Source organism: Lutra lutra, chromosome 4 (assembly GCF_902655055.1).
Source record: "Lutra lutra chromosome 4, mLutLut1.2, whole genome shotgun sequence".
NCBI classification, from domain to species: domain Eukaryota; kingdom Metazoa; phylum Chordata; class Mammalia; order Carnivora; family Mustelidae; genus Lutra; species Lutra lutra.
Window position 1 is genome coordinate 124,988,701 of NC_062281.1, and position 17,521 is coordinate 125,006,221.

The following is a 17,521-nucleotide window of genomic DNA, read 5'->3' on the forward strand; positions in this document are numbered from 1 at the left end:
TCAAAAATGGAAAACTGAACTTCCTCTTATCTAAAATACTATTACATAAAAGATATTTTAAACTCTCATAGTTATAAGGAGGAATATCACCCACGAGTCAGAACTACTAAGGAATCTCTGAAAGATAGAAGGACAACAGGAAGCTTTTTGTCAAGAGTGTGTTGTGAGTTAATACTTTCAGCTACCCCTCTACTCCAAAAACATGGGAATTACAGAATACATGTGTTTTTATAGTTATATATATATATACATACATACGTAGGTACAGTCAAGAGAAAGAAGAACGAGGAATGAGGAAAGGAAGAGGGAAAGGATACCCTTAGTGCGCTCAAAAACAAGATAAATATCTCTGAAACAAACAAACAAAAAAAAAATACAACAGCAGTTGTAGGAGCGCCAGGCCTAGAGAGAGCCAGAGGTTGCAAGAAGTTGTATGTTTTCAAGATATAAAGAACCAAATTCTCCACAACTGGACCTACCCACAAAAGGAAGTGGAAAAGCTGCCATATGCATTTTTCATAATGTGAATATATTCATATCATCTTGTATCTTAAATCTTTCATCATAAAATGAAAAATGAAATTTTTAAAGAAAGTGTGCTCCAGAGGGCTCAACAGAATTGGATAAGGGTGAAAGGTAAAAAAAAAACACTGAGAATAGTAAGAGTATGAGGGTAGGAAATTAGAAGAGGAAATGGAAAGTGTTTGTCTTTGACCAAGGATTGAAGGATGACAGGAAGAATAGAAGAAATTGTTCTTAAAAGTCCTGACTTCAGGAGATGTTATTTTGGCATTTGAAGTGTTAAAATGTCCCAACATTATCTGGTCTTATGCCATCAAGTTTATAAAGTGGAAGCAAAAATATTTTCCTGGACATATATCTCACCCTTGGGCGAAAAATTACTATGATCTTCTTGCGAGGTTGTTATTGCCTTTGCAATCGGTGAAGGAATGTATAACAAATGATGTGTCAAATCATTCTCTTCTAGGGACCTTCAGGTATTGAGGGTGAATCTGGTCTGCAAGGTGAACCAGGTGCAAAGGTAACCTTCCTAAATAGTGAAAAGGTCTCACAATTTTTATCACTGAATCCCCTGTTTGCCACATTTTGGCAAATATCAATCATCTTGAAAACAAGTGAGGATAGCAGATAAAAATGGGAAGTGTTTTCAAATGAGTCAGAAAATAAATATGTATATCTATAGCTATGTATCTATCTTTACACTGACTCCATGTGTATGTTTGTATAAGAGAAAGGAAATAAAAATGATAAAGCTAATGGGGTAATATATTGAATTTAATTTTTTTTTATTTTTTTTCAGCATAACAATATTCATTATTTTTGCACCACACCCAGTGCTCCATGCAATCCGTGCCCTCTACAATACCCACCACCTGGTGCCCCCAACCTCCCACCCCCCACCCCTTCAAAATTCTCAGATCGTTTTTCAGAGTCCATAGTCTCTCATGGTGCACCTCCCCTTCCAATTTCCCTCAACTCCCTTCTCCTCTCCATCTCCCCTTGTCCTCCATGCTATTTGTTACGCTCCACAAATAAGTGAAACCATATGATAATTGACTCTCTCTGCTTGACTTATTTCACTCAGCATAATCTCTTCCAGTCCCGTCCATGTTGCTACAAAACTTGGGTATTCATCCTTTCTTTTTTCTTTTTTTTTTTTTTTTTTTACAGCTTTATAAACATATATTTTTATCCCCAGGGGTACAGGTCTGCGAATCGCCAGGTTTACACACTTCACAACACTCACCATAGCACATACCCTCCCCAATATCCATAACCCCACCCCCTCTCCCAACCCCCTCCCCCCATCAACCCTCAGTTTGTTTTGTGAGATTAAGAGTCACTTATGGTTTGTCTCCCTCCCAATCCCATCTTGTTTCATTTACTCTTCTCCTACCCCCTCAACCCCCCATGTTGCATCTCCTCTCCCTCATATCAGGGAGATCATATGATAGTTGTCTTTCTCCGATTGACTTATTTCGCTAAGCATGATACCCTCTAGTTCCATCCACGTCGTCGCAAATGGCAAGATTTCATTTCTTTTGATGGCTGCATAGTATTCCATTGTGTATATATACCACATCTTCTTTAGCTAATGGGGTAATATATTAATTAAAGCTAATGGGGTGATAAATTAATCTGGGGAAAAGAAAAAAATGGGAAGTGTTTTGAAAGCCCTATCCTTATGATACACCTTCCATAATTATTAGATATACTGTTTTAGTAGAAAATGATTTTAATCTTTCCCTTTGTTTCTTTAGGGAAATGTTGGACATGCAGGCAATGCTGGAGTTGCTGGAGAACCAGGGTTACGGGTAAATGTCTGCTGGGAACCATTTTATTTTATTTTATTTTTTAAAAAGATTTTATTTATTTATTTATTTGAGAGAGAGAGAGTGAGCCTGAACGGGGAGAGGTCAGAGGGAGAAGCAGAGTCCCCGCGGAGCAGGAAGCCCGATATGGGACTCTAGGATCATGACCTGAGCCAATGGCAATTGCCTAACCAACTGAGCCACCCAGGTACCCTGAGAACCATTTTAATGCACTGGCCTGAGTGGTTCAGAGACTTGAAACATAGCATAAATAAAGCTTCAAAAATGCATAATAAAACTTTCTGGTGCCTAATAGAAAACGTTTGTCTTTATTTCTTAGTTTTAAAAGCTGAATACCAGACCCTGTTCACATGGTCATTTAGTAGTATTTGGAGTCCTAAGCTCATGAATCCTTTTCTCAGTGTGGAGTGTTCTCTGTGGAATGCTTTACACATGTGCAGAGTAGCTGTGATTGTCACTCCTATTCACATTAGGAAGAAATTCACAAATACCAGTAATCAACTCTCAGGATATTTCCTGACCTAACAAAGCAAACAAATGATTACAACCTAATTTGTGTTTGAAAAAACAACAACAAAAATCTAAAGTCACGAAAAGTTAACAAGATTCAAGGAAATAATTGTAAATAAGTATAATTAGAGAGTTTACAGAAGCTATTCTAATATAGACAGCTTGTAATTTGAGCTGTGGTAAGCTTTTTCCCAAGATAACCATGCCCAAGATAATCTTAAGATACATTTGCATACTAAAAGGCAAAGTTGGGAGACCTGTTTTATATCCAGTTTCTTTTTCATTTTCCCTTTATTTGCAGGGGGGTTGGCAGTGTGAGGTTGGGGTAGTGGAAGTGTCAATGGTGGGAGCAACAAACTGTGAAGATGCACTAATTAACTCACTTTTAAATATTTTAGGTAACAAGAGTGTCAATATTACTTTAATATCTTCAAAGACAATGGCTGTATTTTTCTGTTAAGTTCTATATCTGGAGGACAGCTTTTTGATGTACCAGGGCCTTAACTGTTCCCTTGTAAGTGAGAAAATACAGACCCTAAAAGTATGGTTTTAACTGAATTAAGTCATATTAATCCATTTAATTGAGGATAGCAAGGTACTACAACTTTAAGAGATACAGTATTTCTAGTCCTTGAACTCAGGAAACACAGGTCTAGCTATATAAATTTGTTTATGTGTTTCTCTTAATAACCTGAAAGTTAAAATTCTGGGCCTATCTTATATTTGAATTTACAATATTGATTCTTTAAATCATCTTCAGAGCTATTCCAAGCAAATTATATCAAGCTTATTATACTGCCAAATATTCCTTATAAATAAAGTAGAAGTAGGAGTAAATGTGCAGAAACCTGATACTTTCTATAGATACCAGGAGCAAAGAGTAAGTTAAGGCGAGCAATTTAGCAAAATAATAAATCTTACTGTTTTTGCTAAAAAATAGGGTGAACCAGGAGCTCCCGGAGAAGAAGGTCTCCAAGGGAAAGATGGCTTAAAGGTAAATCATACTTTTCTCATTGTGTGTATGTAGATATTTCTTGTGAAATCTTCAAAATATTACATAATTAAATGATTTTATGTTACAAACAAAAATCTGTTTATTGTGTGGTATACTTATTTTACTGCTTTCCTTTTCTTAAAAATTTTTACTGGGTTTCAGGGGAACCCAGGAGGAAGGGGTCTTCCTGGAGAAGATGGAGAAAAAGGAGAGACAGGCTTACCAGGGGCTTCAGGACCCTTGGGTAGGACAGGTCTAATGGGCCCTCCGGTGAGTACTGCTGAGTTCATTTTTGAGTACTCCGTGAACTCGGTCCTCTATGTGTACACACACACACACACACACACACACACACACACATTCTGATTCTCTTAGATGTTTGTTGGGTAATTGAAAGTGTGTAACTGTGGCTTGAGAGAGGGCCAAACCAGGGACTGATAATCAGCCTACCTAACATCCAGGGAAGAAAGATATTTTTTCCATGTGTCACATGGACACAAGTCTTTGGAAGTTTTTTCCCCCTCCCACTTTGAGATATAATTGACAAGTATCATTACATAAATTTAAGATGTATAATGTGACAATTTTATACACATGAGCGCGTGCGCGCGCACACACACACGTATGTATACATATATGATTACCAAATAGGGTTAGTTACACATCCATCACTTTACTTAGTTACTTACCTTTTTGTAGTGTGGAGAAAATTTTTAAGACTTACCCTCTTAGCAACTTTCAAATATACAATACAGTATTGTTAAGTATAGTCACCACATTGTACATTATATCTCTGTGAGTTATTTATAACTGGAACTTTGTGTCCATTCACCATTTCCCCCATCTCTCCACTTCTAGCAATGACCATCAGTCTATTCTCTGTTCCTATGATTTCAGGGGTGTTTTTTTTTTTAGATAACACACATATGTGCAGTCATACAGAATTTTTTTTTCCTCTGACTTATTTCACATAACATAATGACTTCCAGGTCCATCCACATTGTTGCAAATGTCAGGATTTCCTTCTTTTTGTGGCTGAATATTCCATTGTATATATAAACCATATATATACCATTCTTTTTCAAATATAAATTGACCATATATGCATGCATTTTCTCTGGGCTCTCAGTTCTTTTCCATTAGTCTTTATGTCTGTTTTAATGCCAGTACCACACTGTTTCTATTAGTATAGTCTTGTATTAATACAATCTGGAACTAAGAGGTGTGATACCTCCAGTTTTAATTTTTCTCAAGATTGTTTTGGTTATTTGGAGTATTTTCTGGTTTCATGTGAATTTTAGGATTTTTTTTCTATTCCTATAAAACATGCCATTGGAATCTTGGTAGGAATTACACTAAATCTGTAGATGGTTTGGGGTAATAGGGACATGTTAACAATATTAATTATTCCCCCCTATGAATATGAGACAGCTCTCTGTTTATGTGTCTTCTTCAATTTCTTTCATCAATATCTTACAGTCTCTAGACTGTTTTCAGTCTCTAGATATTTCATCTCCTTGGTTGTATTTATCTCTAAATATTGTATTGTTTTTAATGCTGTTATAAATGGGAATATTTTCTTTATTTCTTTTTCAGATAATTCATTCTTAGCTTATGGCAACATGACTGGGTTTTCTAGGTGATTTTTGTATCCTGCCATTTTACTGAAAGCATTTATTAATTTTTTTTTTTTAAAGATTTTATTTATTTGTCAGAGAGAGAGGAGAGTGAGCGAGCACAGGCAGACAGAATGGCAGGCAGAGGCAGAGGGAGAAGCAGGCTCCCCGCCAAGCAAGGAGCCCGATGTGGGACTCGATCCCAGGACGCTGGGATCATGACCTGAGCCGAAGGCAGCTGCTCAACCAACTGAGCCACCCAGGCGTCCCAAGCATTTATTAATTTTAACAGGGTTTTTTTGGTCGAGTCTTTAGGGTTTTCTATATATGAAGATAATGCCATCTTCAGAGACAGTTTTACTTCTTCCTTTCTTATTTGGGTGCCTTTTATTTCTTTTTCTTGCATAATTGCTGTGGGTCGGATTTCCAGTACTGCTGTGAACAGAAGTGGTCAGAGTCTCTTGCTCCTGATCTTAGAGGAAATCCTTTCAACCTTTCACTATTAAATGCGACATTAGCTGAGGGTTTGTCATGTATAATCTTTATTACATTGAGGTATGTTCCCTCTATACCTTTGTTGAGAGTATTTATTATGAAAATTACTGAAGTTTGTCAAATACTCTTTCTGCATCTATTGAGATGATCATATGGTTTTATCTTTCATTCTGTGAATGGGGTTTATCACATTGATTGATTTGCAGATGAACCATTCCTGCGTCCCGGGAATAAATCCCACTTGAACGCCGTGTATGGCCCTTTTAATTTGATGTTGAATTTAGTTTGCTAGCATTTGGTTGAGAATTTTTGCATCCATATTCATCAGGGCTTTGGTCTGTTGCTTTCTTACAATATCCTTATCTGGCTTTTGTATCAGGATAATGCTGACCTGAGCTTGAGTATATTCCTCCTTTTCAAAATTTTGGATGAGTTTGAGAAATATTACCATTACTGCTTCTTTAAGTGTTTGGCAGAATTCATCAGCAAAAACTAGGTTTTTCTTTGTTGAGAGGTTTTATTACTTATTCGGTCTCATTCATTATTGGTCTGTTCAGGTTTTCTGTTTCTGCATAATCCAGTCTTGGTAAGCAGTACTCTTCTAGGAATAGATATATTCTAAGTTGTCCAATTGGTTGACAAATAATTATATATTAATAGGCTTTTATAATCCTTTGTTTTGCTGTGTTATAATTTATAATGTCTTCCCTTTCTTTTCTAACTGTATTTGAGGTCTTTCTGTCTTGGTGTTTGTCGGGTTTATCATTTCAAGCAACCAACTACTTTGTTAACCTCTTCTCTAGTTTTTCTGTTTTCTATTTTATTTACTTTTGCTCTGATTTTCATCATTTTTTTTCTTCTGCTAACTTTGAGAACTTCTACTTCTTTGAGGTATAAACTTACGTAATTTATTTATGATCTTTCTCCTTTTATAGAGTAGGCATGTAAACGCTCTTAGAACTGCTTTTACTGCATTCCATAAATTTTTGCTATGTTATGTTTCCATTTTTGTTTCAAGTTATTATTTAAATTCTATTTAGTTAACATACAGTGTAAATGGGTTTCAGGAGTAGAATTTAGTGATTCATCACTTACATGCAACACCCAGTGCTTCTCACAAGTGCCCTCCTTAATCATCATCACTAATTTAGCCCATTCCCTGTCCACCTCCCCTCCATCAACTCTCTGTTCTCTGTAGTTAAGAGTTCTTAAGGCTTGCCTCCCTCTCTTTTCCCCTCCTTCTCCTACGTTCATCTGTTTTGTATCTTAAATTCTACATGTGAGTGAAATCATATGGTATTTGTCTTTCTCTGACTGACTTATTTCAGTTAACATAATAATTTCTAGTTCTATCCATGTCATTGCAAATAACAAGATTTCATTCTTTTTAATGGCTGAGTAATACTCCATTTTATACATATATAAAATGGAGTATATATATAATGGAGTATATATATATATATATAATGGAATATTATATATATATTCTGTTATATTATATACATATATATACATATGTATGTATACCTCTTCTTTACCCATTCAGTTGTTGGACATTTGGGATCTTACCATAATTTGGTTATTGTTGATAATACTTCTATAAACATCGGAATGCATGTGTTCCTTCAAATCAGTATTTCTGTATTCTCTGGGTAAATACCTAGCAGTGCAATTGCTGGGTCAAAGGATACTTCATTTTTAACTTTTTGAGGAATCTCCATACCGTTTTCCAGAGTGACTGCACCAGTTTGCATTCCCATCAACAGTGTATGAGGGTTCCCCATTCCCTACATTCTTGCCAACACTTGTTATTTTTTGTGTTGTTAATTTTAGCCATTCTGATAGGTGTGGGGTGATATATCATTATAGTTTTGATTTGCATTTCCCTGATGATGAGTGATGTTAAGCATGTTTTCATGTGTTGGTTGGCCATGTTTTTGTCTTTGAAAAAATGTCTATTCATGTCTTCTACCCATTTTTTAACTGGATTATTTGTTATTAGGGTGTTGAGTTTTATAAGTTCTTTGTATATTTTGGATACTAACCCTTTATCAGATATGTCATTTTCAAATTCTTTCTCCCATTCCTTAGTTTGTTTTTTAGTTTTGTTGATTGTTTCCTTCATCATACAGAAATTTTTTATTTTGAAAAAGTCCCAGTAGTTCATTTTTGCTTTTGTTTCCCTTGCCTCTGGTGATGTGTCTAGCAAAAGTTGCTACAGCCAATGTCAAAGAGGTTGCTGCTTTGTTCTAGGATTTTGATTGTCTCCTGTCTCACATTTAGGTCTTTCATACATTTTGAATTTATTTTTGTGTATGGTGTTAGGAAGTGGTACATTTTCATTCTTCTGCATGTGGCTGTCCAGTTTTCCCAATACCATTTGTTGAGGAGACTGTCTTTTTCCCATTGGACATTCTTTCTTGCTTTGTTGACCATGGAGTTGTGGGTCCATTTCTGGGTTTTCTATTCTGTTCCATTCGTCTATGTGTCTGTTTTTGTGCCAATACCATACTGTCTTGATGAGTACAGCTTTGTAATATAACTTAAAGTCTGGAATTGTTTTTCTTTTCTTTCTCAATATGCTTTGGCTATTTGGGGTCTTCTGTGGTTCCATACAAATTTTAGGATTGTTTGTTTTAGCTCTGTTAAAAATGCTGGTGGTATTTTGATGGGATTGCATGGAATGTGTAGATCACTTTGGGTGGTATAGACATTTAAAAAACATTTCTCCTTTCAGTCCATGAACATGGAATGTTTTACCATTTCTTTGTGTCTTCTTCAATTTCTTTTATAAGTATGCTATAGTTTTCAGAGTACAGATCTTTTACATCTTTGGATAAGTTTATTCCTAGGTATCTTACGGGTTCTGGTACAATTGTAAATTGGATTGATTCCTTCATCTCTTTCTGCTGCTTCATTATTAGTGTGTAGAAATGCAACTGATTTATGTACATTGATTTTGTAACATGCAACTTTGTTGAATTCATGTATCAGTTCTAGCATTTTTTTTGTGGAGTCTTTCAGGTTTTCTACATACAGTATCATGTCATCTGCAAATAGTGAAAGTTTGAATTCTTCCTTGTCACTTTGGATGCCTTTTATTTCTTTTTGTTGTCTGATTGCTGAGGCTAGGACTTTTAGTACCGTGTTGAGTAACAATGGTGAGAGTGGACATCCCTTATCTTGTTCCTGACCTTAGAGGAAAATCCTTGTTTTTTCCCCATTGAGGATGATACTAGCTGTGGATCCTACATATAGGCCTTTATGGTGTTAAGGTATGTTCTCTCTATCCCTAATTTGTTGAAGGTTTTTATCAAGAATACATATGGTAGGGGTGCCTGGGTGGCTCACTGGGTTGAGGTCTCTGCCTTCAGCTCAGATCATGATCCCAGAGTCCTGGGATCGAGCCCTGTGTCGGGCTCTCTGCTCAGCGGGGAGCCTGCTTCCTCCTCTCTCTCTGCCTGCCTCTCTGCCTGCTTGTGATCTCAGTCTGTCAGATAAATAGATGAAATCTTTAAAAAAAATAATACATGCTGTATGTTGTCACATGCTTTTTCTGCATCTATTGAGAAGATCATCTGGTTCTTATCTTTTTTTCTTTTTTAATTAATGTGGTGTATCTCAGTGATTGATTTGTGAATATTGAACCATGCTTGCAGCCCAGGAATAAATCCCACTTGATTGTGGTGAATAATTCTTTTAATGTACTGTTGGATTCAATTTGCTAGTATCTTGTTTACATCCATGTTCATCAGGAATATTGGCCTCTAATTCTTTTTAGTGGGGTCTTTGTCTGCTTTGGAAATCAAGGCAATGTTGGCCTCGTAGAATGAATTTGGAAGTTTTCCTTCTATTTCTACTTTTTGTAACTGTTTCAGAAGAATAGGTATTAATTCTTCTTTAAATGTTCTGTAGAATTCCCCTGGGAAGGCACCTGGCCCTGGAGTTTTGTTTATTGCAAGATTTTTGATTACTGATTCAATTTCTTTGCTAGTCATGGGTCTATTCAAATTTTCTATTTCTTTCCATTTCAGTTCTTGTAGTTTGTATGTTTCTAGGAGCTGGTCCATTTCTTCCACAATGCCCAATTTGTTGGCATATAATTTTTCATAATATTCTCTTCTAACTGTATTTCTGTGGTATTGGTTGTAATCTCTCCTCTTTCACTTGTGATTTTATTTGGGTCCTTTCTTTTTTCTTTTTGGTAAGTCTAGCTAGGGGTTTATCAATTTTATTAATTCTTTCAAAGAACCAGCTCCTACTTTTATTGATCTGTTCTACTGGGGATTTTTGGTTGTTTCTATATCATTTGTTTCTGCCCTAATCTTTATTATTTCTCTTATGCTGGCTATAGGCTTTATTTGCTGTTACTTTTCTAGCTCCTTTGTGTGTAAGTTTGGTTAGGTTTTGTATTTGAGACTTTTCTTGCTCTTGAGGTAAGCCTGTGTTGCTAAATACTTCCCTCTTATGACCGCTTTTGCTGCATCCCAAAGGTTTTAGACTGTTGTGTTTTCATTTTCATTTGCTTCCATGTATTTTTTAAAAATTTCTTCTTTAACTTCCTGGTTAAATTTAACTTCCATATATTTGTGGTATTTCCAAGTTTTTTCTTGTGGTTGACATCAAGTTTTCATAGCATTGTGGTCTGAAAATATGCATGATATGATCAGTCTTTTTGTACTGATTGAGGCCTGATTTGTGACACCATATATGATCTGGAGAATGTCCCATGTGCATTCGAAAAGAATGTGTATTCTGCTGCTTTAGGAGGAAATGTTCTGAATATATCTGTTAAGTCCATCTGGTCCAGTGTATCATTCAAAGACATTGTTTCCTTGTTGATTTTCTGCTTAGATGATCTGTCCATTGCTGTAAGTGGGGTGTTAAAGTCCCTTACTATTATTGTATTATTATCAATGAGTTTCTTCATATTTGTTATTAATTGATTTATATATTTGAGTACCCCCAAGTTAGGGGCATAAATATTTACAATTGTTAGTTTGAAGATTTTTTAAATTTCCCTTTTTACTTCTTCTTTGATCCATTGTTTGTTGAGGACTGTGTTTTTAAACTTCTACATATTTGTGAATTGTCCAGCTCTCTTCCTGTTGTTGATTTCTAGTTTGATACCATGTGGTTAGAAAAGACACTTGATGTAATTTCTGTTTTCCTCAGCTTGTTGAGACTTATACTGTAGCCTTAAATATGATCTGTTGTTTGAAATGTTTCATGAAGACTTAAAAAGAATGTGTATTCTGCTGCTGTTTCATGGAATGTTCTGTATATGTCTGCTATGTACATTTGGTTTATTGTGTTGTTCAAATCCATTGTTGCCTTATTGATTCTCTGCCTGGATGATATAACCATTTTAGAGAGTATAGTATTAAAGTCCCCAACTATTATTGAACGGCTATTAATTTCTTCCTTTATTTGCTTCAGCATTTAAGAGCTCCAAAGTTTGGTGCACAAATATTTATAATTATTATATATTATTGATTAATATTTATAATTACATATTATTGATTACTATGATATGATGACCTTCTTTGTCTTATGATTATATTTAGCTTAAAGTCTTTTTTGTCTCATATTAGTGTAACTATCTCTGCTTTCTTAATTGTTTACTGACTGTTTTATAGATCGTGTCTCCTTGTTTTCTCTCTTGTTGTCTTTGTGATTTTATGACTTATATGTCTTTATGACTTATTGTAGCAGTATGACTTAATCCTTTATTAAAATGTTGTGTATCTACTACATTCTTTGTGGCTAACATAAAATATGTTTTAACATCTTATTTAAAGCAGATAACAACTTCAATACTGTACAGAAACTCTATACTTTTACTTCTTCTCCCTTCCTCATATTTCAGGTTATTAATGTTACAATGTACATCTTTTTATATTATGATACAATAACAAATTATTTTAGTTATTGTTATTTTTAATGCATTTGTTTTTTAACTTTTTAATTAGAGTTATAAGTGATTTATAACACAATCATTACAATATTAAAGAATCTGGCTTTGAATATATATTTACATCTGTTGGTGAGTTTTATACATTCATGTTTTTATGACATTAATTACATTCTTTTCTTTGAGACTGAAAAATGCCCTTTAACATTTCTTGTAAGACAGGTAATGGTGAACTCTTCAGCTTTTGTTCTTTGAGGAAAGTCTTTATCACTTCTTCATTTCTAAAAGACAGCTTTGCTGGGTATAGTATCCTTGATTAACTTTTTTTCTTTGAATATTTTGAAGAAATTATTCTACTTTCTCCTGGCCTGCAGTTTCTTTTTTTTTTTTTTTTTAAGATTTTATTTATTCATTTACTTGAGAGAGAGAGATCACAAGCAGGCAGAGAGGCAGGCAGAGAGAGAGGAGGAAGCAGGCTCCCCGCTGAGCAGAGAGCCCGATGTGAGGCTCAATCCCAGGACCTTGAGATCATGACCTGAGTCAAAGGCAGAGGCTTTAACCCACTGAGCCACCCAGGTGCCCCTGGCCTGCGGTTTCTGCTAATACATGTACTTATAGTCTTACAGGGTCTCGCTTTTGTGTGAGAAGTTGCTTTTCTTTTGCTGCTTCCAAAATTCTCCCTTTGTCTTTGATTTTTTTATAATTTAATTATGATGTGTTTCATAGTTACTCTTTTTGGATCCAGCTTATTTGGGATCCTTTGGTCCCCAAGAATCTGGATGTCCATTTCTCTCCCCAGGTTTGGGACATTTTCAGCCATTATATCTTCAAATAGACTTTTTGCTCTTCTTCTTCTCCTTCTAGCATTATTCGTATGCACATATTTCACTTGATGCTGTCTCATATGCACCATAGACTTTTTTCCCTTTATTTTGTTCTTCTTCTTCTTTTTTTTTTTCTTCCCCTATTAACTCTTCTGGGTAATTTCAAATGACTTGTCTTTGGGTTCACTGATTCTACTGCTTGGTTGAGTCTACTACTAAAGTTCTGTCTCTATTGAATTCTTCAGTTCAGTCATTGTATTGTTCATCTCTAGAATTTTTGTTTTCTTTATTTTTATGGTTTCTATTTATTTGTTAGATTTCTCATTTTGTTCATGCATTGTTTTTATTATTTTATTTGTCTATTTGTGTGTTCTTATACTTCATTGAACTTCTTTAAGATGATTATTTTGAATTCTTTGTCAGAAAGTCCATAGAATTCCATTATTCTGGTACCAGTTATTGAAGTTTTATTAGTTTCCTTTGGCATTGTCATCTTTACTTGATTCCTTATGGTCCTTGTATCCTTGCACTGGTATTTGCACTTTTGAATAAGCAGTCCCTTTTCCAGACATTAGAGGTTTATTTTGGCAAGGATAGACCTTCACCAGTCTGCTTAGCTGATTGGTTAACTAGTAATATTTAGCTGACTGGTTAACTGGTAGCATTTGTGGACAGGCCTAGCTTACTACTGTTGAGGTCTCCAGTTGGGCAAGGGCCCTACCCATGATCTGAGGTTGGAAAAAGGTTGTCACTGGCTGTTTTCTGCAACTGAGTGAGCCCACTGACTGGGCATCATTTTCAAGTGAGGCCAGAGAATATGCACCCTGGTTGGGTAGGGGAGCTGGTAGGGTGAGTCTCAAGTTATATTCCCTAGCAAGGCAATATCTCTGATTGGACTCTGTAGTCAGGCAAAGTCTCATGTTGTGCACCCTAACTCAGTAGTGCTATTGGCTGAACTCCATGTTCAGAGACCACAAGCATGGCTTCACAGTTGGGCAGACCCACAGGTTGTGCCCCAAGTTTGTATAGAGTCACAGGCTATGCTTCAGGATTACTTGGGCCACAGGCTGTGCCCCTCTGTTGGGTAAGGTCACTTTCCAGGCTTTCTGATTAAGTAGGTTCTTCAGCTGTATCTCAGTATTAGCTGGGGCTGGAGGCTATATGTTCCATGGTTGGGTGGATTTACTGTCTCAGCTTTTATTAGGTGGGGCTGAATGCTATGCTTTGTAGTTGGACAAGGCCACTTGCTGGGTTTCTTGCCTATACAAGGTTGCAAGCTGTGTTTAGTAATTGTACAGGGCCACAAGATAGATTTTGCTGCTGGGTAGACCTGCTGGTTGGGCTTCACAGCTGGGCAGTACTTTAAGCTGGGTTCCAAGGCTTCCCATGACTGCTGTTCAGGTTCTGTGGTCATTCCCAACATTTTGGCAGGACTGCTGGCTTGACTGCCTGCCTGAGTAGAGTTATAACATGGACTCCATAACTGTCCAGGTTCTATGACTAGGCATAGTGGGATGGAAGTATGTGGTTAGCTGTTGGGCAAGGTTGCAACTCAGGGCCATATAATGGGCTCCACAGCAGGTATGACCCTTTGGCTGGGGACCCAAATCGTGCAGAACCCTCAGACAAACTCCCAACCAGAGAGACCAACTCAGCTCTGTGGAAGTGCAGAATCGCTGCCTGAGATCTTGCTCAGGTGCTACTGCAAGGAGAAATGCAGTCCACCAAGGTCTGGTACAGGTTGCTATAATCCTTGCCTCCATTCTCTGTCTCTCTCTGATCCTTAGTGGTCAAGCCCCCAGGCTTCCCCAGTGAACCCTGTGAAGTAAGACCTTAGTAGGCTACCCTGAACGCATTCCATAATACTGGGGAAGGTGAATGTCCACTTTTGGTTTTCTTTTCCTCGCTGGAGAAACTGTAAGCCAAGGGAGCCACCTGATGCAGTGCTCTGCTGTTCTGGGGAAAGGACAATGCAATCAAAATGAAATCTTTACTCTTACCTTTTTACTGTGGTCTGCTGTATCTCTGTGATCTAGGGAACTGCTTCATCCTCACCCACAGGTTCTGGGATTTTCACAACGGTGGTCTTTTATGTGGATATTTGCTAGTTGGTCTTCTGAGGATGGCTGAATTCAGGAACGACTTATGTCACTATCCTGATGATGTCACCTCAGCTATGGAACTTCTGTCATAAAGTATTTGAAGGGGAACATTTTGTGTTATCTCAAACTTACTTTGACTATTTCTGATTTTTATTCATATAGCTGACATTATTCCTATAGAGTAATATCCTAACTCTAGAATGACATAAGAAATCCTTTGCAGGGGGCACCTGGGTGGCTCAGTGGATTAAGCCGCTGCCTTCGGCTCAGGTCATGATCTCAGGGTCCTGGGATCGAGTCCCGCATCGGGCTCTCTGCTCAGCAGGGTGCCTGCTTCCCTCTCTCTCTCTCTCTCTGCCTGCCTCTCCGTCTACTTGTGATCTCTCTCTGTCAAATAAATAAATAAAATCTTTAAAAAAAAAATCCTTTGCAGGCTAATTTAAGCTACCAATATCTGATCTCAAATTGTAGTATTACTTCAAGGAAATTCTAAATGTCACATTGGACAGATTATCTAACCACAGAGCAAATATAAGATGTAAATAAATAATGAGAACATCTTGTCTCTTACTTAAATCTTTAGTTTATGATATTTGTTATATTCCGGATATGGCCTCTCTGGATAGTTTACTTTTTTATTTTACTGTTCATCTTCCTCACATCTTTTAAATATGAGATCATGGGAGTCTTACTTAGCCTTTCAAAGATAGTTCCTGCCCCCAGTAATCTCAATTACATTTCCAAGAACTGAGAAGAAGCTCTATCTGGAATAGAACAAATACCATAAATGAATCACAAATTGGCTGTCTTAGCATTCACATCATTTACCAATAATTTTGATTCCTTTAGCAATAATTAAAAATAATGCCATCTCACCTCTTCCCCAAAATAATAAAAAACTGTACCAGTGTACTTCAACATGACAGTTAAAGTTCGAAAGTGAACCAGAAACGTTGCCTGTTTTTCAGCAATTGGCAAATTGAGTCTTTTTTCCCTCTGGTTTTACATAAGTGGTTAAGTGCCCATTTCTCCTCTGTCTTGCCCTCTCAGTCCTGGAAAACTATGATAGGTGTTCCCCTGCAGCAAATACAAAGCATTAGAGAATCAATCACCCCCCCCAAATTATCTTCAAACTATTGGTCCAACCTGACCAATAGAATTTCACTTATATTTTCTCATAGGATCCTTCCAATAATCTAGTGATGCTTTATTTTCCCTACTTTATAACTGAAAACAAAACAACAACAACAACAACAAAACAGGCTCAGAGAAAGCTAAGAATATAGCAGATGGCAGAGGTGGCTCTGTCTAGTTCTTTTATTATGACTTCTGTTCCTCTAAGCCACACCACATGAGGTAACCAGGCTTGGGCTTACATTTCACCTTTTTGGAGTTCTTGATATTTTCCATCTTTTTTAGAGGACTCACCATGACTGGACTCACAGAGAAGCCAAGTAACAAATGCTGAAGAAGTGTGATTATATTTCTGAGAATTCTTGTCAAATTCATTTTTGTATGAGAAAATCATTAACCATTAACAATTATTAATACTTTGGCATGGATTTTTTTCAATCACTGAGTCTATTTCCCCAGCAGAACACTAAATGTTGGTGGGGAGAACAAAACTAAGAAAAAGAAGGGCCTAGCCATGCCATAGGATAATAGACACAAGTCCCAGGAGGGGATGATGCAGCATGACAGCTGGTGATGGGCAGAACAGAGATGAAAAAAGGGGCTCAAAACAAGACATGGAAAAATGATAAACACAGATTTCATCTGCTTCATAATTTTTCCCAGGAACAATCTTGCCTCATACACATCTTTGGTGCCTTTTTTTAGTAACAACACATGTGTGTTTCTTTTTTATTCTTTTTGTTGTTCTCCTTGGAATTTTAAATGCCTTTCAGCTCATAAACTCAATAAAAATACCATGGTACATTTTTTCAAAAGAATTTTATGATCCAAGGAACTGTTGCTTAATCATACAGCCTGATGTTGGATTTATTTTTCACTTTAACAAATTCTTCCTTAAGCAATGTCACTAAGATGCTACCTATTCTTAAAAAATTAACAAGAAAGAGAATGAGAAAAAGAAATAAAACTTGTTTTTCAAGGAAAGAAATGTTTTTCTTTCTAGAAGATTGGAAAATGAGAACTAGATTGAAAAACAAAGCACGGGAAGCATCAGTAACAAATTCCCAAATCTAAAATGTAGACCTCTTTGAACAGAATTTTAGTATGTATATTTTATGCTTGAATTACGTGCTAAAGTGTTCACTTGTCTAAATGTATAACACTGTAGAGGAAAAGAATTTGGAAACATCTGAGAAGAAACATCTGCCTGACTTATGGTCTGTCATCCATTTCTTAAAAAAAAAAAATCTATCACTGTAGTGTCTAACATCTAAACAGATGTGAAACTATGGGAGTTAAAAGTTGAATATATAAAAATGAAATTGTCTTCTTTTGTTCTGTTAGGACAAAACTTGGTTGGATTTATTGAAGTGTGATTTTTCCCATTTGTATAGAACAATATGATCATTGTTAATAGGGGACTGTCTTAAGAAAACATGAAACCAAGTAAGGCTTAGAAGCTTTCTCAGTAGAATCTTTAAAAGCAAAGTCAGAGAGATGCGAGGACTTATCAATAGTTAAAAAAGAATGATAAAGATATACATGACTCTTATTTCTGGGGTAATTTCCCAGGAAACC

At 36.3% G+C, this 17,521-nt stretch overlaps 1 protein-coding gene across 4 annotated transcripts in view; it reads left to right on the plus strand.

The window, feature by feature from the left end:
• The window catches only part of COL24A1 (collagen type XXIV alpha 1 chain), a 402,100-nt gene that overhangs the window by 272,347 nt on the left and 112,232 nt on the right, over nt 1-17,521 (plus strand). For all 4 annotated transcript variants that reach the window (XM_047727942.1, XM_047727945.1, XM_047727943.1 and 1 more), the window contains exons 35-38: nt 989-1,042; nt 2,283-2,336; nt 3,805-3,858; nt 4,021-4,128. In XM_047727942.1, the coding sequence (XP_047583898.1) occupies nt 989-1,042; nt 2,283-2,336; nt 3,805-3,858; nt 4,021-4,128 (270 nt within the window). The remainder of the gene's footprint in view (nt 1-988; nt 1,043-2,282; nt 2,337-3,804; nt 3,859-4,020; nt 4,129-17,521) is intronic.